This window comes from Pristiophorus japonicus, chromosome 1 (genome assembly GCF_044704955.1).
Source record: "Pristiophorus japonicus isolate sPriJap1 chromosome 1, sPriJap1.hap1, whole genome shotgun sequence".
NCBI lineage: Eukaryota > Metazoa > Chordata > Chondrichthyes > Pristiophoridae > Pristiophorus > Pristiophorus japonicus.
This window is the reverse complement of record NC_091977.1, coordinates 11,550,424-11,573,431: the sequence shown is the minus strand read 5'-3', so window position 1 is coordinate 11,573,431 and position 23,008 is coordinate 11,550,424. Positions and strand designations below refer to the sequence as shown.

At 47.4% G+C, this 23,008-nt stretch overlaps 1 protein-coding gene across 1 annotated transcript; it reads left to right on the top strand.

The window, feature by feature from the left end:
• Positions 1-315: 315 nt before the first annotated feature.
• nim1ka (NIM1 serine/threonine protein kinase a) lies at positions 316-22,497 on the top strand. The gene is made up of 3 exons (XM_070892781.1): positions 316-607; positions 9,958-10,226; positions 21,742-22,497. The coding sequence occupies exons 1-3, from the start codon at positions 316-318 to the stop codon at positions 22,495-22,497; spliced, it is 1,317 nt and encodes a 438-aa protein (XP_070748882.1).
• The last annotated feature ends 511 nt before the right edge of the window (positions 22,498-23,008 follow it).

Here is a 23,008-nt window from a genome sequence, read left to right as displayed (position 1 = left end):
CTGGGGATAACTCCCCTGCTCTTCTTCGAATAAGTGGCCGTGGGATCTTTTATGCCCACCTGAGGGGGAAGACAGGGCCTCGGTTTAACATCTCACCTGAGAGCACCTCCGACAGTGCAGCACTCCCTCAGCACTGGGAGTGTCAGCTTAGATTTTGTGCTCTGGTCCCTGGAGTGGGTCTTGAACCCGCGACCTTCTGACTCCCAGGCGAGCGTGCTGCCCACTGAGCTGCAGCCGAGACCCTAGAGCGATGTAGGGGGGAGAAGGAGAAACCCAAAGCCAAACGCCAAGAAGCCGGGTTGCCCTGTGCCGAGTATGACCGCGGTCTATGCCAATGGTGGCACCATGGTCAACCACCGCTACGCCCGGTGGAGCCGGCAGAGCAGCGCGGAGGACTACCCGCGAGCAGAGGTGTACGAGGAGGACGAGGACGGGCAGCCGCGCAGGCTGACCCCGCTGGAGAAGCTCTCCCATGAGATAGCGCACGATGAGCGGACCATCAAGGAGGTGATGCTGGGCAAGAGGATCGGCTTCTACCGTGTGCGCGGCGAGATTGGCAGCGGTAACTTCTCGCAGGTCAAGCTCGGCGTCCACTCACTGACCAAAGGTAGTGACCGAGGGGGACTGGGGTCAGGCTTCTCTGCATCGCCCATGTGCGCGGCGAGCGCTGCTGATATATATCAGACCAACAACAGCAACCTGCATTTATCTAGCGCCTTTAACGTAGTAAGACAGGGGGCGATTATCAAACAGAATTTGGTACCGAGCCACATAAGGAGATATTAGGGCAGATGGAGGTAGGTTTTAAGGAGCCGCTTATAGGAGGATAGAGAAGCAGAGAGGTTTAGGAAGGGAGTTCCAGAGCTTGGGGCCCAGGCAGCTGAAGGCACGGCTACCAATGGTGGAGCTATTAAAATAGGGGATGCGCAAGAGGCCAGAATTGGAGGAGTGCAGACATCTCGGTGGGGTGGGGGAGGGAGGCTGGAGGAGGTTACAGAGATAATTAGGGGTGAGGCCATGGAGGGATTTGAACACAAGGATGAGAATTTTAAAATCGAGGAGTTGCCAGTCCGGGAGTCAATGTAGGTCAGCGAGCAGAGGGGTGATGGGTGAACAGGACTTGGTGTGAGTTAGGACGTGGGCAGCCGAGTTTTGGATGAGCTCCGGTTTACAGAGGGTGCAAGGTGGAGGCTGCCAGGAGTGCATGGAATAGTCTAGTCTGGAGCTAATAAAGACACAGAGGAGAGCTTCAGGAAGTAGTGATTGGGCGACTCCAAGATTGGGCTTTAAACGCCTATAGGCTGGACGAGGAACGGAAGACTGAGGGAGGTGAGGAGATCGAAAGCAAGAGAGGGGGTTAGAAGAAAGAAAAACTCCTCTGCTCTTCTTTGAAATAGTGGCCGTAGGATCTTTTATCTCTACCTGAAAGGACAGATGGAGCCTCAATTTAACATCTCATCTGAAAGACTACTGCTCCTCCGACAGTGCAGCACTCCCTCAGCACTGCACTGGGAATGTCAGCCTAAATTATGTTCTCAAATAAGAACATAAGAAATAGGAGAAGAAATAGACCATTCAGCCCTCAAGCCTGCTCCGCCATTCAATATCAATTGCGGAGTTGGAGCTGAGGGTGGATTCACTCTGGAGCATCCACGATGCTGAGAATGACGTGAGTATCACGTGTAGTGAGTTGGTCTTACCGCAGGAAAAGGGTCCACAGCCAGCTAGGGAATGGAAGACCAGCAGGAAGAGTAGTGCAAGGAAGGTAGTGAAGGGGTCCCCTGTGGTCATCCGCCTGCAAAACAGATACACTGTTTTGAGTATTGTTGAGGGGGATGACTCATCAGGGGAGGGCAGCAGCAGCCAAGTTCATGGCACCGTGGCTGGCTCTGCTGCACAGGAGGGCAAGAAAAAGAGTGGGACAGCAATAGTGATAGGGGATTCAATGGTGAGGGGAATAGATAGGCATTTCTGCGGCCGCGACCGAGACTCCAGGATGGTATGTTGCCTCCCTGGTGCAAGGGTCAAGGATGTCTCGGAGCGGGTGCAGGACATTCTGAAATGGGAGGGAGAACAGCCAGTTGTCGTGGTGCACATTGGTACCAACGACATAGGTAAAAAAAGGGATGAGGTCCTACGAAACGAATTTAAGGAGCTAGGAGCTAAATTAAAAAGTAGGACCTCAAAAGTAGTAATCTCGGGATTGCTACCAGTGCCATGTGATAGTCAGAGTAGGAATCGCAGGATAGCGCAGATGAATACGTGGCTTGAGCAGTGGTGCAGCAGGGAGGGATTCAAATTCCTGGGGCATTGGGACCGGTTCTGGGGGAGGTGGGACCAGTACAAACCGGACGGTCTGCACCTGGGCAGGACCGGAACCAATGTCCTAGGGGGAGTGTTTGCTAGTGCTGTTGGGGAGGATTTAAACTAATATGGCAGGGGGATGGGAACCAATGCAGGGAGACAGAGGGAAACAAAAAGGAGGCAAAAGCAAAAGACAGAAAGGAGATGAGGAAAAGTGGAGGGCGGAGAAACCCAAGGCAAAGAACAAAAAGGTCCACTGTACAGCAAAATTCTAAAAAGACAAAGGGTGTTAAAAAAACAAGCCTGAAGGCTTTGTGTCTTAATGCAAGGAGTATCCGCAATAAGGTGGATGAATTAATTGTGCAAATAGATGTTAACAAATATGATGTGATTGGGATTACGGAGACGTGGCTCCAGGATGATCAGGGCTGGGAACTCAACATTCAGGGGTATTCAACATTCAGGAAGGATAGAATAAAAGGAAAAGGAGGTGGGGTAGCATTGTTGGTTAAAGAGGAGATTAATGCAATAGTTAGGAAAGACATTAGCTTGGATGATGTGGAATCTATATGGGTAGAGCTGCAGAACACCAAAGGGCAAAAAACATTACATAGAAACATAGAAAACATAGAAAATAGGTGCAGGAGTAGGCCATTCGGCCCTTCTAGCCTGCACCGCCATTCAATGAGTTCATGGCTGAACATTCAACTTCAGTACCCCATTCCTGCTTTCTCGCCATACCCCTTGATCCCCCTAGCAGTAAGGACCTCATCTAACTCCTTTTTGAATATATTTAGTGAATTGGCCTCAACAACTTTCTGTGGTAGAGAATTCCACAGGTTCACCACTCTCTGGGTGAAGAAGTTCCTCCGCATCTCGCTCCTAAATGGCTTACCCCTTATCCTTAGACTGTGACCCCTGGTTCTGGACTTTCCCAACATTGGGAACATTCTTCCTGCATCTAACCTGTCTAACCCCGTCAGAATTTTATATGTTTCTATGAGGTCCCCTCTCATTCTTCTGAACTCCAGTGAATACAAGCCCAGTTGATCCAGTCTTTCTTGATAGGTCAGTCCCGCCATCCCGGGAATCAGTCTGGTGAACCTTCGCTGCACTCCCTCAATAGCAAGAATGTCCTTCCTCATGTTAGGAGACCAAAACTGTACACAATACTCCAGGTGTGGCCTCACCAATGCCCTGTACAACTGTAGCAACAGCTCCCTGCCCCTGTACTCAAATCCCCTTGCTATGAAGGCCAACATGCCATTTGCTTTCTTAACCGCCTGCTGCACCTGCATGCCAACCTTCAATGACTGATGTACCATGACACCCAGGTCTCTTTGCACCTCCCCTTTTCCTAATCTGTCACCATTCAGATAATAGTCTGTCTCTCTGTTTTTACCACCAAAGTGGATAACCTCACATTTATCCACATTATACTTCATCTGCCATGCATTTGCCCACTCACCTAACCTATCCAAGTCGCTCTGCAGCCTCACAGCATCCTCCTCGCAGCTCACACTGCCACCCAACTTAGTGTCATCCGCAAATTTGGAGATACTACATTTAATCCCCTCATCTAAATCATTAATGTACAGTGTAAACAGCTGGGGCCCCAGCACAGAACCTTGCGGTACCCCACTAGTCACTGCCTGCCATTCTGAAAAGTACCCATTTACTCCTACTCTTTGCTTCCTGTCTGACAACCAGTTCTCAATCCATGTCAGTACACTACCCCCAATCCCATGTGCTCTAACTTTGCACATCAATCTCTTGTGTGGGACCTTGTCGAACGCCTTCTGAAAGTCCAAATATACCACATCAACTGGTTCTCCCTTATCCACTCTACTGGAAACATCCTCAAAAAATTCCAGAAGATTTGTCAAGCATGATTTCCCTTTCACAAATCCATGCTGACTTGGACCTATCATGTCACCTCTTTCCAAATGCACTGCTATGACATCCTTAATAATTGATTCCATCATTTTACCCACTACCGATGTCAGGCTGACCGGTCTATAATTCCCTGTTTTCTCTCTCCCTCCTTTTTTAAAAAGTGGGGTTACATTGGCTACCCTCCACTCCATAGGAACTGATCCAGAGTCAATGGAATGTTGGAAAATGACTGTCAACGCATCCACTATTTCCAAGGCCACCTCCTTAAGTACTCTGGGATGCAGTCCATCAGGCCCTGGGGATTTATCGGCCTTCAATCCCATCAATTTCCCCAACACAATTTCCCGGCTAATAAGGATTTCCCTCAGTTCCTCCTCCTTACTAGACCCCCCGACCCCTTTTATAACCGGAAGGTTGTTCGTGTCCTCCTTCGTGAATACCGAACCAAAGTACTTGTTCAATTGGTCCGCCATTTCTTTGTTCCCCGTTATGACTTCCCCTGATTCTGACTGCAGGGGACCTACGTTTGTCTTTACTAACCTTTTTCTCTTTACATATCTATAGAAACTTTTGCAATCCGTCTTAATGTTCCCTGCAAGCTTCTTCTCATACTCCATTTTCCCTGCCCTAATCAAACCCTTTGTCCTCCTCTGCTGAGTTCTAAATTTCTCCCAGTCCCCAGGTTCGCTGCTATTTCTGGCCAATTTGTATGCCACTTCCTTGGCTTTAATACTATCCCTGATTTCCCTTGATAGCCACGGTTGAGCCACCTTCCCTTTTTTTATTTCTATGCCAGAGAGGAATGTACAATTGTTGTAGTTCATCCATGCGGTCTCTAAATGTCTGCCATTGCCCATCCACAGTCAACCCCTTAAGTATCATTCGCCAATCCATCTCAGCCAATTCACGCCTCATACCTTCAAAGTTAGCCTTCTTTAAGTTCTGGACCATGGTCTCTGAATTAACTGTTTCATTCTCCATCCTAATACAGAATTCCACCATATTATGGTCACTCTTCCCCAAGGGGCCTCGCACAACGAGATTGCTAATTAATCCTTTCATAACACCCAGTCTAAGATGGCCTCCCCCCTAGTTGGTTCCTCGACATATTGGTCTAAAAAACCATCCCTTATGCACTCCAGAAAATCCTCCCCCACCGTATTGCTTCCAGTTTGGTTAGCCCAATCTATGTGCATATTAAAGTCACCCATTATAACTGCAGCACCTTTATTGCACGCACCCCTAGTAGGAGTTGTGTACAGACCTCCAAACAGGGATGTTGGGGAGGGCATCAAACAGGAAATTAGGGGTGCATGCAATAAAGGTGTAGCAGTTATAATGGGTGACTTTAATATGCACATAGATTGGGCTAGCCAAACTGGAAGCAATACGGTGGAGGAGGATTTCCTGGAGTGCATAAGGGATGGTTTTCTAGACCAATATGTTGAGAAACCAACTAGGGGGGAGGCCATCTTAGACTGGGTGTTGTGTAATGAGAGAGGATTAATTAGCAATCTCATTGTGCGATGCCCCTTGGGGAAGAGTGACCATAATATGGTGGAATTCTGCATGAGGATGGAGAATGAAACAGTAAATTCAGAGACCATGGTCCAGAACTTAAAGAAGGGCAACTTTGAAGGTATGAGGCGTGAATTGGCTAGGATAGATTGGCGAATGATACTTAGGGGGTTGACTGTGGATGGGCAATGGCAGACATTTAGAGACCGCATGGATGAATTACAATAATTGTACATTCCTGTCTGGCGTAAAAATAAAAAAGGGAAGGTGGCTCAACCGTGGCTATCTCGGGAAATCAGGGATAGTATTAAAGCCAAGGAAGTGGCATACAAATTGGCCAGAAATAGCAGCGAACCTGGGGACTGGGAGAAATTTAGAACTCAGCAGAGGAGGACAAAGGGTTTGATTAGGGCAGGGAAAATGGAGTACGAGAAGAAGCTTGCAGGGAACATTAAGGCGGATTGCAAAAGTTTCTATAGGTATGTAAAGAGAAAAAGGTTAGTAAAGACAAACGTAGGTCCCCTGCAGTCAGAATCAGGGGAAGTCATAACGGGGAACAAAGAAATGGCAGACCAATTGAACAAGTACTTTGTTTCGGTATTCACTAAGGAGGATATAAACAACTTTCCGGATATAAAAGGGGTCAGAGGGTCTAGTAAGGAGGGGGAACTGAGGGAAATTATGTTGGGGAAATTGATGGGATTGAAGGCCGATAAATCCCCAGGGCCTGATGGACTGCATCCCAGAGTACTTAAGGAGGTGGCCTTGGAAATAGCGGATGCATTGACAGTCATTTTCCAACATTCCATTGACTCTGGATCAGTTCCTATCGAGTGGAGGGTAGCCAATGTAACCCCACTTTTAAAAAAAGGAGGGAGAGAGAAAACAGGGAATTATAGACCGGTCAGCCTGACCTCAGTAGTGGGTAAAATGATGGAATCAATTATTAAGGATGTCATAGCAGTGCATCTGGAAAATGGTGACATGATAGGTCCAAGTCAGCATGGATTTGTGAAAGGGAAATCATGCTTGACAAATCTTCTGGAATTTTTTGAGGATGTTTCCAGTAAAGTGGACAAAGGAGAAGCAGTTAATGTGGTATATTTGGACTTTCAGAAGGCTTTCGACAAAGTCCCACACAAGAGATTAATGTGCAAAGTTAAAGCACATGGGATTGGGGGTAGTGTGCTGACGTGGATTGAGAACTGGTTGTCAGACAGGAAGCAAAGAGTAGGAGTAAACGGGTACTTTTCAGAATGGCAGGCAGTGACTAGTGGGGTGCCGCAAGGTTCTGTGCTGGGGCCCCAGCTGTTTACATTGTACATTAATGATTTAGACGAGGGGATTAAATGCAGTATCTCCAAATTTGCGGATGACACTAAGTTGGGTGGCAGTGTGAGCTGCGAGGAGGATGCTATTAGGCTGCAGAGTGACTTGGATAGGTTAGGTGAGTGGGCAAATGCATGGCAGATGAAGTATAATGTGGATAAATGTGAGGTTATCCACTTTGGTGGTAAAAACAGAGAGACAGACTATTATCTGAATGGTGACAGATTAGGAAAAGGGAAGGTGCAACGAGACCTGGGTGTCATGGTACGTCAGTCATTGAAGGTTAGCATGCAGGTACAGCAGGCGGTTAAGAAAGCAAATGGCATGTTGGCCTTCATAGCAAGGGGATTTGAATACAGGGGCAGAGAGGTGTTGCTACAGTTGTACAGGGCCTTGGTGAGGCCACACCTGGAGTATCGTGTACAGTTTTGGTCTCCTAACTTGAGGAAGGACATTCTTGCTATTGAGGGAGTGCAGCAAAGATTCACCAGACTGATTCCCGGGATGGCGGGACTGACCTATCAAGAAAGACTGGATCAACTGGGCTTGTATTCACTGGAGTTCAGAAGAATGAGAGGGGACCTCATAGAAACGTTTAAAATTCTGACGGGTTTCGACAGGTTAGATGCAGGAAGAATGTTCCCAATGTTGGGGAAGTCCAGAACCAGGGGTCACAGTCTGAGGATAAGGGGTAAGCCATTTAGGACCGAGATGAGGAGAAACTTCTTCACCCAGAGAGTGGTGAACCTGTGGAATTCTCTACCACAGAAAGTAGTTGAGGCCAATTCACTAAATATATTCAAAAGGGAGTTAGATGAAGTCCTTACTACTCGGGGGATCAAGGGTTATGGCGAGAAAGCAGGAAGGGGGTACTGAAGTTTCATGTTCAGCCATGAACTCATTGAATTGCGGTGCAGGCTAGAAGGGCTGAATGGCCTGCTCCTGCACCTATTTTCTTTGTTTCTATGATCTTCTACCTCAACTCCGCTATCCTGCACTGTCCCTTGATTCCCTTAGTATACAAAAATCTATCGATCTCTGTCTTGAGACTCAGTGACTGAGCCTCCACAGCCCTCTGGGGCAGAGAATTCCAAAGATTCACCACCCTCTGAGTAAAGTCTTTTCTCCTCATCTCAGTCCTAAATGGCCGACCCCTTATTCTGAGACTGTGATCCCCTGGTTCTAGACTCCTGAGCCAGAAGAAACATCCTCCCTGCATCTATCCTGTCAAGCCCTGCAAGAATTTTGTACGTTTCAATTTAGATCACCTCTCATTCTTCTAAATTCTATAAGGCCTAGTCTACTTAATCTCTCTTCAAAGGACAATTCCCCCATCCCAGGAATCTGATGAATCTTCGTTGCACTCCCTCAATGACAAGTAAAATAATTCTTGGGTAAGAAACTAAAACTACACAATAGTCCACTTGCGGTCTCACCAGGGCCCTATATAATTGCAGTAAGATGTTTTTACTCTAATACTCAAATCCATTTGTAATAAAGGCCAACATACCATTTACTTTCCTAATTGTTTGCTGTACTTGCGTGTTAACTTTCAGTGATTTGTGTACAAGGACACCCAGGTCCCTCTGAACACCCACATTTCCCAATCTCTCACCATTTAAAAAATCTCTGGAGTGGGACTTGAACTCGTGACTTCTCTGAGTCAGAAACGAGAATACTCCTCACTGAGCCAAAGCCTAGTCAAGAATGAGTTAGAGTAGGTGGAGGAAGGGAACATACGTTAGTGGGGCATGAAATTTCAATACATTAGAGACCAGAAAGGAAGTGATGAAGAGCGAGATCAGAAGAACATAGCCCTGCCCCCTTCACTTCCTAAACGTACCATATTGCAGAACATAAAATGGGCCATCAAAATGATCTGAAGTGAACACTGTCCCATCAAACTCTTCCAGGGCAGGTACAGCACAGGTTAGATACAGAGTAAAGCTCCCCCTACACTGTTCCATCAAACACTCCCAGGGCAGGTACAGCACAGGTTAGATACAGAGTAAAGCTCCCTCTACACTGTCCCATCAAACACTCCCAGGGCAGGTACAGCACGGGTTAGATACAGGGTAAAGCTCCCTCTACACTGTAAGACTTTGATGTATGTAGAAGATTGACAGAATGTCTACATACCATTTCCCATAAGACCCCTTTAGCCAACAGAGGGAGAGGAATCTTTCAATCTCATGAGTCTGGCCCCGATTTGAGCCCAGGTCCCAGAGATGCAAAGCCAGTGTAATCCATCACACTGCCCATTCTCCTTACAGCCAACTCCGTATTAATGAAGCTTTCCACTTCAACAGAGCCCAGCCTCCAACCATTTTCTTTGAATCATTCTTGGGATGTGTGTGCCGCTGACCAGGCCAGCATTTATTTCCCATCTCTAATTGCCCTTGAGAAGATGGTGGTGAGCCGCCGCCTTAAACGGCTGCAGTCGGTTGGGTGAAGGTCTTTTCCCTCGCGGTTTTGGTACAACTGAGTGGCTCACTGGGCCATTTCAGAGGGCAGTTAAGAGTCAACCACATTGCTGTGGGTCTGGAGTCACACACAGGTCAGACCGCGTAAGGACGGACGATTTCCTTCCCGAAAGGACATTAGTGAACCAGATGGGTTTTTGCGCCAATCTAACATCACCATTACTGATGCTAGATTTTTTATTCCAGATTTATTTAATTAACTGGATTTAAATTCCCCAGCTGCCGTGGTGGGATTTGAACTCGCATCGCTGGATGATTAGTCCAGGCCTCTGGATTACTCGTCTATTAACATAACTACTCTGCTCCCGTTCCCGTGAGCCAAAGTATTATCGCGCGTCAATCTTTGGTTGAATTGTCTTTGGGCCTCTGGTAGTCATTTTGGAGCCTGTTCTCACATAGTGTTCGTTTCCTTCCTACTGCACTACAGAAAAAGTTGCCATCAAGATATTGGACAAGACGAAGCTGGACCAGAAGACGCAGCGCCTCCTGTCCCGGGAGATCTCCAGCATGGAGCGCCTCCACCATCCCAACATCATCCGGCTGTACGAGGTGATCGAGACCCTGTCCAAGCTTCATCTGGTGATGGAATACGCCGGCGGGGGTGAACTCTTCACCAAGATCAGCACCGATGGCAGGCTGTCAGAGGCGGACAGCAAGCTCATCTTCACACAGATCGTCTCGGCCGTCAAACACATGGTAAGGGGTCCTCCACTTCCAACAGTGCAGAATCATAGATTGATGCACCACAGGAGGGGGCCGTACAGCCCATCGTGCCCGTGCTGGCTCTCTGAAAGAGTTGTCCAATTAGTCCCACTCACCCTCCTCACTTCCCATAAATGTTTCCTTTTTTAAGTATTGATCCAGTTCCCCTTTCGAACGTTACTATTGAATCTGCTCTCACTGCCCTTTCAGGCAGTGCATTCCAGATCACAACAACTCGCTGCGTAAAACAAACTATCCTCTCCCCTCCAGTTCTTTTGCCAATTATCTTAAATCTGTGTCCTCTGGTTACCGACCCTTCTGTCATTTGCTCCTTATTGACTCTATCTAAACCCTTCATGATTTTAAACACCTCCAGCAAATATCCTCTTAGACTTTTCTGCTGTAAGGAGAACAACCTTATTCCTGGGATGGGGGGATTGTCCTATGAGGAGAGATGGAGTAGACTAGGCTTATATTCCCTAGAGTTTAGAAGAATGAGAGGTGATCTAAATTGAAATGTATAAAATTCTTAAATGGCTTGACAAGGTACATGTTGAGAGGATGTTTCCTCTGGCTGGAGAGTCTAGAACTAGGGGGCCACAGTCTCAGAATAAGGGGTCGGCCATTAAGACTGAGATGAGGAGAAATTGCTTCACTCAGAGAATGGTGAATCTTTGCAATCCTCGCAGTGCTGTGGAGGCTCGGTCGTTGAGTACATTCAAGACCGAGATCAATAGATTTTTGGATAGTGCAGGAAGGTGGAGTTGAGTTAGAAGATTAGCCATGATCTTGTTGAAGTAGGCCACTTGTCCCTTCGAGCCTGCTCCCCCATTTAATAAGATCATGGCTGATCTGATCACGGATTCAGCTCCACTTCCCTGCCCGCTCCCCATAGCCCTTTACTCCCTTATCACTCAAAAATCTGTGTATCTCTGCCTTAAATATATTCAATGACCCAGCCTTCATCGCTCTCTGGGGCAGAGAATTCCACAGATTTACAACCCTCAGAGAAGAAATTCCTCCTCATCTCAGTTTTAAATGGGCGGCCCCTTTTTCTGAGACTATGTCCCCTAGTTTTGTTTCCCCTATGAGTGGAAATATTCTCTCTGCATCTACCTTGTCAAGCCCCCTAATTATCTTTTATGTTTCAATAAGATCACATCTCATTCTTCTGAACTCCAATGAGTATAGGCCCTACCTGCTCAACCTATCTTCATAAGTCAACCCCCTCATCTCCGTAATCAACCTAATGAACCTTCTCTGAACAGCCTCCAATGCAAGTATATCCCTACTTAAATAAGAAGACCAAAACTGTACGCAGTACCCTAGGTCTGGCCTCACCAATACCATGTAAAGTTGTAGCAGGACTTCTCTGCATTTATACTCTATCCCCCTTGCAATAAAAGCCAACATTCCATTTGCCTTCCTGATTACTTGCTGTATCTGTATACTAACTTTTTGTGTGTCATGCACAAGGACCCCCAGGTCCCTCTGTACTGCAGCATTTTGTAATTTTTCTCCATTTAAATAATAATTTGCTTTTTTATTTTTTCTACCAAAGTGGATACGCTCACATTTTCCCACATCATACTCCATCTGCCAAATTTTTGCCCACTCACTTAGCCTATCTATATCCCTTGGCAGATTTTTTGTGTCCTCCTCACAACTTGCTTTCCCACCCATCTTTCTATCATCAGCAAACTTGGCTACTGTGGCACCCCACTAGTCACTGTTTGCCAACCGGAAAATGACCCATTTATCCCGACTCTCTGTTTTCTGTTAGTTAGCCAATCCTCTATCCATGTTAATATATTACCCCCAAACCCGGGAGCTTTTTTCTTGTGTAGTAACCTTTTATGTGGCACCTTATCGAATGCCTTCTGGAAATCCAAATACACCACATCCACTGGTTCCCCCTTATCCACCCTGTTCGTTACATCCTCAAAGAACTCCAGCAAATTTGTCAAACATGATTTCTCTTTCATAAAACCATGCTGACTCTGCTTGATTGAATTATGCTTTTCCAAATGTCCTGCTACTGCTTCCTTAATAATGGACTCCAGCATTTTCCCAATGACTGATGTTAGGCTAACTGGTCTATAGTTTCCTGCTTTCTGTCTGCCTCCTTTTTTAAATAGGGGCGTTATAGTTGCGGTTTTCCAATCAGCTAGGACCTCCCCAGAATTGAGGGAATTTTGGTGGATTACAACCAATGCATCCACTATTTCTGCAGCCACTTCTTTTAAGACCCCCGGATGCAGGCCATCATGTCCAGGGAACTTGTCCACCTTTAATCCCATTATTTTACTGAGTACTTCTTCTTTAGTGACAGTGATTGTTTTAAGTTCCTCCCTCCCTATAGCCCCTTGATTATCTATTATTGGGATGTTTTTAGTGTCTTCCACTGTGAAGACCGATACAAAATATTTGTTCAAAGTCTGCCATTTCCCCGTTCCCCATTATTAATTCCCCAGTCTCATCCTCTAGGGGACCAACATTTACTTTAGTCAAACTCTCTTCCTTTTTATGTACCTGTAGAAACTCTTACTATCTGTTTTTATATTTCTTGCTAGTTTATTTTCATAATCTATCTTTCCTATCTTTATTTTATTTTTAGTTCTTTGCTGGTTTTTAAAAGTTTCCTAATCCTCTGTCCTCCCACCAGTCTTGGCCACTTTGTATGCCATTGTTTTCAATTTGATACCATCCTTTATTTCCTTAATTAGCCACGGATGGTTATCCCTACTCTTAAAGTCTTTTCTTCTCATTGGAATATATTTTTGTTGAGAGTTATCAAATATCTCCTTAAATGTCTGCCATTGCTCATCAACTGTCTTACACTTTAATCTATTTTCCCAGTCCACTTTAGCCAACTCTGCCTTCATACCTTTGTAATCTCCTTTATTTAAGCTTAGGACACTGGTTTGAGATCTAACTTTCTCACCCTCCAACTGAATTTGAAATTAAACCATAATCCTAGGGGATCCTTTGCTAGGAGATTATTTATTAATCCTGTCTCATTACACAGTACCAGATCTAAGATAGCCTGCTCCCTGGTTGGTTCCACAATGTACTGTTCAAGGAAACTATATCCCGGATACACTCTATGAACTCTTCCTCAAGGCTACCTTGGCCAATTTGATTTGTCCAATCAATATGAAGATTAAAATCACCCATGATTATTGCCATTCCTTTTTTACAAGCCATCATTATTTCTTGAATTATACTTCATCCAACAGTGTAGCTACTGTTAGGGGGTCTACAGGGCTGTAGTAATACCCGTCCTCCTGTATGGCTCAGAAACATGGACCATGTACAGTAGACACCTCAAGGCGCTGGAGAAATACCACCAACGATATCTCCGCAAGATCCTACAAATCCCCTGGGAGGACAGGTGCACCAACATTAACGTCCTCGACCTGGCCAACATCCCTAGCATTGAAGCACTGACCACACTTGATCAGCTCTGCTGGGCAGGTCACATAGTTCGCATGCCAGACACGAGACTCCCAAAGCAAGCATTCTACTCTGAACTCCTTCGAAAAAAGAGCCAAAGGTGGGCAGCCGAAACGTTACAAGGACACCCGCAAAGCCTCCCTGATAAAGTGCAACATCCCCACTGACATCTGGCCAAAGACCGCCCTAAGTGGAGCAAGTGCATCCGGGAGGGCGCTGAGCACCTCGCGTCTCATCACCGAGAGCATGCAGAAATCAAGCGCAGACAGCGGAAAGAGCGTGTGGCCAACCAGTCCCACCCACCCCTTCCCTCAATGACTATGTGTCCCACCTGTGACAGAGACTGTGGTTCTCGTATTGGACTGTGCAGCCACCTAAGAACTCATGTTAAAAGTGGAAGCAAATCTTCCTCGATTCCAAGGGACTGCGTATGATGATGATGCGACTACGCCCACCAGTGACTTTTTCTCCTTATTATTCCTTATCTCCACCCAAACTGATTCTACATCTTGATCTTCTGAGCCAATATCATTTCTCACTACTGCACTGATCTCATCCTTTATTAACAGAGCTACCCCACCTCCTTTTCCTTTCTGTCTATCCTTCCGAATTGTCAAATATTCCTGAATATTCAGTTCCCATCCTCGGTCACCTTGCAACCATGTCTCTGTAATCGCCATCAGATCATATCCATTATATATCAATTTGTGCCGTCAACTCATCTATCTTGTTACGAATGCTGCGTGCATTCAGATAAAGAGCTTTTAATTGTTTTTTTACCATTATTTCCTGCTTTGACCCCACTTTCTGATACACTCTAATGTTTATATATTCTGTCCCTTCCTGTCACGCTCTGGTTTCCCCCAGTGCTACTCTGCTGTATTTGACTTTTTAAATTTCCACTCACCTGAACTCTTTCCCTTCCCCTCCACCCCCCAGCCCAACCATTATTTAGTTTAAAGCCCTCTCTAGTGCCCCAGTTATTCGATTCGCCAGGACCCTAGTCCCAGCACGGTCTAAGTGGAGCCCGTCCCAACAGAACAGCTCCCTTACCCCAGAACTGGTGCCAGTGCCCCATGAACCAAAACCCATTTCTCCCACACCAGTCTTTGAGCCACATGTTTAACTCTCTGATCTTATTTACCATATGCAAATTTGCGGTTCCTAGTTGCTCAAACTCCCTCAGCAGAACCTCTTTCCTTGTCCTACCCACGTGGACACGACAACTGGATCTTCCCCCTCCCACTCCAAGTTCCTCTCCAGCCCTGAGGAGATGTCCTTAACCCCGGCACCGGGCAGGCAACACAGCCTTCGGGACTCATGCTCTCGGCTGCAGAGAACCTTATCTATCCCCCTAATGTTGTTCCCGAGCACTACAATGTTTCTTTTTACTCCCCCCCCCTCCCCACTTGAATGGCCCCCTGTACCATGGTGCTGTGGTCACTTTGCTCATCCTCCCTGCACTCCCTGCTCTTGCCCAGATAGGGAGCAAGAATCTCGAACCTAAGGGAATTAAGGGTTATGGGGAGCGGGCGGGTAAGTGGAGCTGAGTCCACGGCCAGATCAGCCATGATCTTGTTGAATGGCGGAGCAGGCTCGAGGGGCAAGATGGCCTACTCCTGTTCCTAATTCTTATGTTCTTATGGACAATTGCAAGGGCTGAGGCTCTTCCATCACTCCATCCTGAGTCGCCATACCTTCCTCACTCGTAGTCACACCCTCCTGTCCCTGACCACGGACTAAATTAAAATTAATTAATCTAAGGGGTATGACTGCCTGTTGGAATGCAGCATCCAGGTAATTCTTCCTCCACCCCACCCCCCACCCCCGATATGTCGCAGTGTCTGCAGCTCGGATTCCAGCTCATCAACACGGAGCTGCAGACACTGCGATGGTGTCCACAGCTCCCACATGTTGCAGCAGTAACACATCGCCTGCCCTGCCAGCTAAAATGTATTTAATTAATTAGATTTAGTTTTTAATTTAAAGCAATGCACAAGAGCAGCTCACCACCCAGTCACTTCCCTGCTTTCCTGTGACATGGAATGTAGACGCCCAGTTCGCCTTTGTCGCCCTCTCTCAGCTGCTCCCTGCGATGGCTGGGCTCTGGGCTGCTGCTCTTTCCGATGGTGTTGTTTGCTCACGGGTTGGTGGGGGGGGGGAGCGGGTGCTGTCAGCGCTGGGTGCTGTCAGCGCTCTGGGGCTGGCTGCACTTAAATCTGTTTTGTTAATCTGTCCTGTGACCTTCAAAGATTTGTGCACAAACACCCCCAGGTTAAGAAACATTTCCGAGGAGCCATGCTAACTTGTCCCTCTTTGGGGGAATAAACAACTTGCAACACCGCCTTTCGTAACCTCGGGACTTCGCAAAGTGCTTCACAGCCAATGAAGTACTTTTGGAAGTGCAGTCACTGTTGTAATGTAGGAAACACGGTCGCCAATTTGAGTGCAGCAAGCTCCCCCAAGCAGCAATGTGTTAATGACCAAATCGTCTGTTTTAGTGATGTTGATTGAGGGATAAATATTGGACCAGGACACGGGTTAAAGGCCCCTGTTCTTCTTCTTCATGCGATCTTTTATGTCCACCTGAGAAGGCAGGTTTAATGTCTTATCCGAAAAATGGCCCCTCCGACAGTGCAGCGCTCCCTCAGCACTGCCCCTCCGACAGTGCAGCGCTCTCCCTCAGCACTGCCCCTCCGACAGTGCAGCGCTCTCCCTCAGTACCGCACTGGGAGTGTCGGCCGGGATTATGTGCTCAAGTCCCTGGATTGGGGTGTGAAGCCACAACCTCCTAACTCAGAGGCGAGAGTGCTACCCACTGAGCCACAGTTGACAAACGCTTTGTGATGACCTGAGGTCATGAAAGATTCATAATACAAGTCCTTTCTGTCTAGTGGGCCCCACCAAAATGTTACATCAAGGGCCCCCCCCCCCGTACCTCTGAGAACTGATAGACTCTCTTTATAGAATGGTTACAGCACAGAAGGAGCCCATGCTGGCTCTCTGCAAGAGCACCTCAGCTAATCCCACTCCCCCGCCCTTTCCCCGTAGCCCTGCAATTTTTTTCCTTCAGCTACTTATCGAACTCCCTTTTGAAAACCACATTTAAATCTGCCTCCACCACCCTTTCAGACAGTGCTTTGAAAATCCTAACCACTCGCTGCGTAAAACAGTTTTTCCTCATGACGACTTTGGTTCTTCGGCCAATCGCCTTAAATCTGTGTCCTCTGGTTCTCGACCCTTTCACCAATGGGAACAGTTTCTCTCGATCTTCTCTGCCCAGACCCCTCATGATTTTGAACACCTCCATCAAATCTCCTCTCAACCTTCTCTGCTCTAAGGAGAAGAACCCCAGCTTCTCCAGTCTATCCACGTAACTGAGGTCCCTCATCCCTCGAATAATTCTTGGAAATATTTTCTGCACCCTCTCTGAAACCTTCACATCCTTCCTAATTGGACACAATACTCTAGTGTTTTATAAAGGTTAATCATAACTTCCTTGCTTTTGTACTCTAGGCCGCCTTTTATAAAGCCCAGGATCCCGTATACTTTTTTAACCACTTTCTCATCCTGCCCTGCCAACCTTACAACAATATGTACCCCCCAGGTCGCTCTGTTTGTGCACTCCCTTTAGGATTGTACCCTTTAGTTTATTTTGCCTCTCCTCGTTCTTTCTACCAAAATGTATCACTTCACACTTTTCTGCGTTAAATTTCATCTGCCTCGTGTCTGCCCATTCCACCAGGCTTTCTATGTCTTCCTGAAGTCTATGGCTCTCTTCCTCACTGCTCACTATACTTCCAAGTTTTATGTCATCTGCAAATTTTGAAATTGTGCCTTGTGCACCCATATTCCAAGTCATTCATATACATCAAGAAAAGCAGTGGTCCTACAACCGACCCCTGGGGAACACCAGATAGACAACCGTTCACCACTACTCTCTGTTTCCTGTCGCACAGCCAATTTTGTATCCATGCTGCCACTGTCCCTTTTATTCCATGGGCTTCAACTTTGTTGGCAAGCCTATTATGTGGCACTTTATCAAACACCGTTTGTGTAAAGTCCTGACCCCGCAGTACAGACACAAGGCACATGCTGAAGTCAAGGTCACTCTGGACCTGCACCTTTATTTCACCGCTCTCGAGTGCCATACTTGTCTGAGACCTGCCTTTATATACCTGTGTGGAACAGGTATGTAGTGTCTCCTGCAAGTGCACCCCTGGTGGTAAGGTATGGCTTGTGGTTACAGGTCATATCTAGTTACAGTCATGTATAGCATGGTAAGATACAGTTATATACAGTAGTGTGAGATACATGACAGTTTGGAAATCCATTACCCTCATCAACCCTCTCTGTAACCTCATCAAAAAACTCGATCAAGTTGGTTAAACACGATTTGCTTTAACAAATCCGTGCTGGCTTCCCTTAATTAATCCACACTTGTCCAAGTGACTGTTCATTTTTGTCCCGGATTATTGTTTCTAAAAGTTTCCCCAATACCGAGGTTAAACTGACTGGCCTGTAGTTGCTGGGTTTATCCTTGCACCCTTTTTTGAACAATGGTGTAACATTTGCAATTCTCCAGCCCCAGCCCCGTATACAAGGAGGATTGGAATATTATGGTCAGTACCTCTGCAATTTCCAATAGGATGCGTCCCATCCGGTCCTGATGACGTTTCTACTTTAAGTACAGCTGGCCTTGCTAATAGAACATAAAGAACAGGAGCAGGAGTAGGCCATTCGGCTCCTCGAGCCTGCCCTGGCATTCAATAAGATCATGGCTGATCTTAGAAACATAGAAATTTACAGCGTAGAAGGAGGCCGTTTTGGCCCATTGTGTCCGCACCAGACGACAAAGAGCCGCATGGTCCTCGGTCAGCAGCCCTGAAGGTTACATATAAACCTATGAACAATGGCGGAAAGGTAAAGAGCACCCAGCCAAACCAGTCCGCCTCACACAACTGTGACACCTCTTACACTGAAACATTCTACACTCCACTCCAACCGGAGCCATGTGATCTCCTGGGCAAGAACCAGATAAAAACCCAGGCCAATTTGGGGAAAAATAAATCTGTGAAAATTCCTCTCCGACCCATCCAGGCGATCGAAACTAGTCCAGGAGATCACCCTGGCCGTATTCGATTCCCTGCAGTACTTACCATCATATCTGCGCCGGCCAACAAGAGGTTATCCAGTCTAATCCCAATTACCAGCTCTAGGTCCATAACCCTGCAGGTTACTGCACTTTAAGTGCCCATCCAACCATCTCTTAAATGTGGTGAGGGTTTCTGCATCCACCACTCTTCGAGGAAGTGAGTTCCAGATCCCCACAACCCTCTGCATAAAGAAGCCCCCCTCAAATCCCCTCTGAACCTTCCACCAACCACCTTAAAACTATGTACTCTCATAATAGACCCCTCCATCAATGGAAATAGGCCCTTGCCATCCACTATATCCAGGCCTCTCAATATTTTGTACACCTCAATGAGGTCTCATGTCAATCTCCTCTGTTCCAATGAGAACAAACCCAGCCTATCCAATCTGTCCTCATAGCCAAGATTCTCCATTCCAGGTAGCATCCTAGTAAATCTTCTCTGCACCCTCTCTAGTGCAATCACGTTCTTCCTATAATATGATGACCAGAACTGCATGTAGTACACCAGCTGTGGCCTAACCAAAGTATTATACAATTTAAGCATAACGCTGCTCTTATATTCTATGCCTCGGCCAATAAAGGCAAGCATTCCGTATGCCGCCTTAACCACCTTATCCACCTGGCATGATACTTTCAGGGAAAACGCGGTGTCCACCGGTACGCTCGCGGCCTTCCGCGAGAGGTGGGCACCGGAGGGACTGGAGTGCATCATCACGCCCGGCAACCAAATTTTAATTTGATTTTATGTTTTAAAGTTTAATTTGTTTTAATTGCCGGTGTTTTTAGTGTCCCCCTCCCCTTTTATAGGGGGCACTTGGAGAAAAAAAAATATGATTTTAGTGCCCCAAAAAAAAAACTAAGAAACAAAAACACAAAACCCCCCCCCCCCCCCAAAAAAAACCCCAAAAAAGGGTCTTGAAAATGTTTGCTGTGTCCCCCAGATCGGGGGGACACGATTTAATGATTTAATGTTTTAGTTTCCTCCCAAAAAGAGTTCTGTGGACAAGCACTCCAAGGTTCCCTTATTCATCTACACCTCTAAGTGACCTACATTGGCTTCTGATTAAGCAACGCCTCGATTTCAAAACGTTCATCCTTATTTTTAAATCACTCCATTGTCTCGCCCCTCCCTATCTCTAATCCCCTCCAGCCCCACAACACCCACACCCGAGATCTCTGCACTCCTCTAATTCTGCCCTCCTGAGCATCCCTGATTATAATCGCTCAATCAGTAGTGGCCATGCCTTCTGTTGCCTAGGCCCCAAGCCCTGGAACTCCCTGCCTAGACCTCTCTGCCTCTTTCCTCCTTCAAGACGCTCCTTAAAACATATCTCTCACCTGTGCTAATTTCCACTTATGCAGCTCGGTGTCAAATTTTTATTGCATTATATTCCTGTGGGGCAACAACTCCTTCTCCCTCTTCTCCAAATTCCCACTCTTTCCAAATTCCCAAATAAAACACTCCGTTTAAGACCGCTCTGTGCAGACCACCTCTTTAACAATTTTGATCCCATCCAATATCTCAGCTACCGCCTCTTTCACTATGACTTTGGCAGCATCTCGGTAAAGACAGATGCAAAGTACCCATTTAGTATCTCAGCCATGCCCTCTGCTCCATGCGTAGGTCTCCATTTTGGCCCCACCCCTCCTCTTACTGGAATTCCCTGCCTCAACCTCTCCGCCTCTATACCTCTCTTTCCTCCTTTAAAACGCTCCTTAAAACCTACCTCTTTGACCAAGCTTTTGGCACTGCCCTAATTTCTCCAAATGTGGCCTGGTGTAATACTCCTGTGAAGCACCTGGGGATGTTTTACTACATTAAAGGTGCTATATAAATACAAGTTGTTGTTGTCACTACCCTCTTACTATTTATAAGCCTATAGAAGACTTTTGGATTCCCTTTTGTGTTAGCTGTTAATCTATTCTGATACTCCCGCTTTGCTTCTCTTATTTATTTTTTCATTTCCACTCTGAACTTTCTACATTCAGCCCGATTCTCACTATATTCTCAACCTGACATCTGTCATATGCCCCCTTTTTCTGCTTTATCTTACTCTATCTCTTTCATCATCCAGGGAGCTCTGACTTTAGTTGCCCTACCTTTCCCCCTCGTGGGACTGTACGCGAACCATCTCCTCTTTAAAGGCAGCCCATTGTTCGATTACAGTTTTGCCTGCCAATCTTTGATTCCAATCTAACACGGGCCAGATCCATTCTGCACCCACTGAAATTAACCTTGCTCCAATTAAGTATTTTTACTCTAGATTGCTCCCTGTCCTTTTCCATAGCTAATCCAAACCTTATGATACTGTGATCACTCTTCCCTAAATGTTCCTCTGGGTGCTGGCTCCACTAGACCCACCTCATTCCCCAGAACCAGATCCAGCAATGCCTCCTTCCTCATTGGGCCGGAACATACTGATCAAGAAAGTTCTCCTGAACACACTTCAGAAATTCTTCCCTTCTCTGCTCTTTACACTATTATTGTTCCAGGTCTATATTCGGATTGTTGAAGTCCCCCATTATCACTATTCTATAGTTCTTGCATCTCTCTGTAATTTCCCTGCAAATTTGTTCCTCCATAATTTCCCCACTAGTTGGTGGCCAATAGAATACAGCTAATTGTGTAATGGCACCTCTAATGTTTCTTAACTCCAACCAAACAAATTCTGTCCTTGACCCCTCCAGGACATCCTCTCTCCAGCACTGTAAATTCTCCTTAACCAATACTGCTACCCCACCTCCCATCTTTCCTTCCCTATCTTTCCTGAACACCCTACATCCAGGAATATTTAACACCCAATCCTGCCCTTTTTGGAGCCAGGTCTGTTAGTAATTCCTCCCCTTTACGGCATTACTACACCATTGGTAGTTATATTTAATCTCCCTCTCTCGCAGCACGAAAACAACACGATCCATCGCGACCTCAAGGCCGAGAACGTCTTCTACGCGACCAACAGCTGCGTGAAGGTGGGCGACTTTGGCTTCAGCACCACCTGCCGGCGGGACGAGACGCTCAGCACCTTCTGCGGCTCCCCTCCCTACGCCGCGCCCGAGCTCTTCCGCGACGAGAGCTACGTGGGGGTCTTTGTGGACATCTGGGCGCTGGGGGTGCTGCTGTACTTCATGGTGGCGGGGGCCATGCCCTTCCGGGCCGACACAGTCGCCAAGCTCAAGAAGTGCATCCTGGAGGGGGGCTACCCAGTGCCGCCCCACCTGACTGAGCCGTGCCAGCGGTTGATCCGCGGCATCTTACGGCCGGTGGCCTCTGAGCGCCACACGGTGAGCCAGATCGCCCGGAGCGAGTGGATGAGGGGCGCCCAGTTCCCCCAGCCGCTCGAGCCCTTCCGGCTGGACCCCGCCCACCTGGCCGGCCCGCCCGAGCCCCTGCGGGGGGACGAGGCGGAGGTGAGGGGGGTGCTGACCCGCCTGGGGGTGACGGAAGCCCACATCCAGGGCAACCAGGGCAAGGACTCCCGCAGCCCCATCACGGGCCTATACCGCATCGTGCTGCACCGTGTGCAGAGGCGGCGGGCCCCCGACACCGTTCCTTCCGCCCCGCCGCCCGGCCGCCGCAACACCAAGCGCAAAGACTCGAAGAAAGACCGAGCCAAGCTCAACGGGCAGACCTCCAAGCTGTGCTCGATTTTATAGGCCGGGGGAATCGGAACCGTCGCTGTCGGGAGGCCGGGGACGCGACCTTTTTAAAATAAAACACTCCACTTTCTACTTTGTAAGCTGCGGCCACGTCTCGCGCCAACAGACGAGCTTCGCTGGACGCCCGTGTTTTTATGTTAAATACGCGTTGGTTTGAGAGGTGACAGTGTGTCCCGAGGGAAGCCAGTCTGTTGGATTGCAAGGACAGAATCCGATCGAGGAGTCTCGGCCAAGTCACAAACCAGCGGAGTTGGGCAGAGTCGTTGTGGTCGATTGGGTCTCTGTTGGTCAACCGAAGCCTCCATTTTAAGAATCTCGTTCACATGTTCCAATACCTCTCTGCCCTCTCCCCGCCCCCCCCCCCCCTCCCTGTCGCCACCTCCAGCCATATACAACCCTTCAAAGACCTCTGTGTTCCTCCAATTCTGGCCTCTTGCACATCCTCCACTCCCTTCGCTCCACCATTGGCAGCCGTGTCTTCAACAGTTTAGGCCCCAAGCTCTGGAAT

What these genes read in the sequence shown, in the direction of transcription:
- nim1ka (XM_070892781.1), top strand. Translation starts at nt 316, where the DNA reads ATGACCGCGGTCTATGCCAATGGTGGCACCATGGTCAACCACCGCTAC. An exon ending in CGTCCACTCACTGACCAAAG is followed by an intron (nt 608 to 9,957) that starts GTAGTGACCGAG and finishes ACTGCACTACAG; the next exon opens with AAAAAGTTGCCATCAAGATA. An exon ending in TCTCGGCCGTCAAACACATG is followed by an intron (nt 10,227 to 21,741) that starts GTAAGGGGTCCT and finishes CCTCTCTCGCAG; the next exon opens with CACGAAAACAACACGATCCA.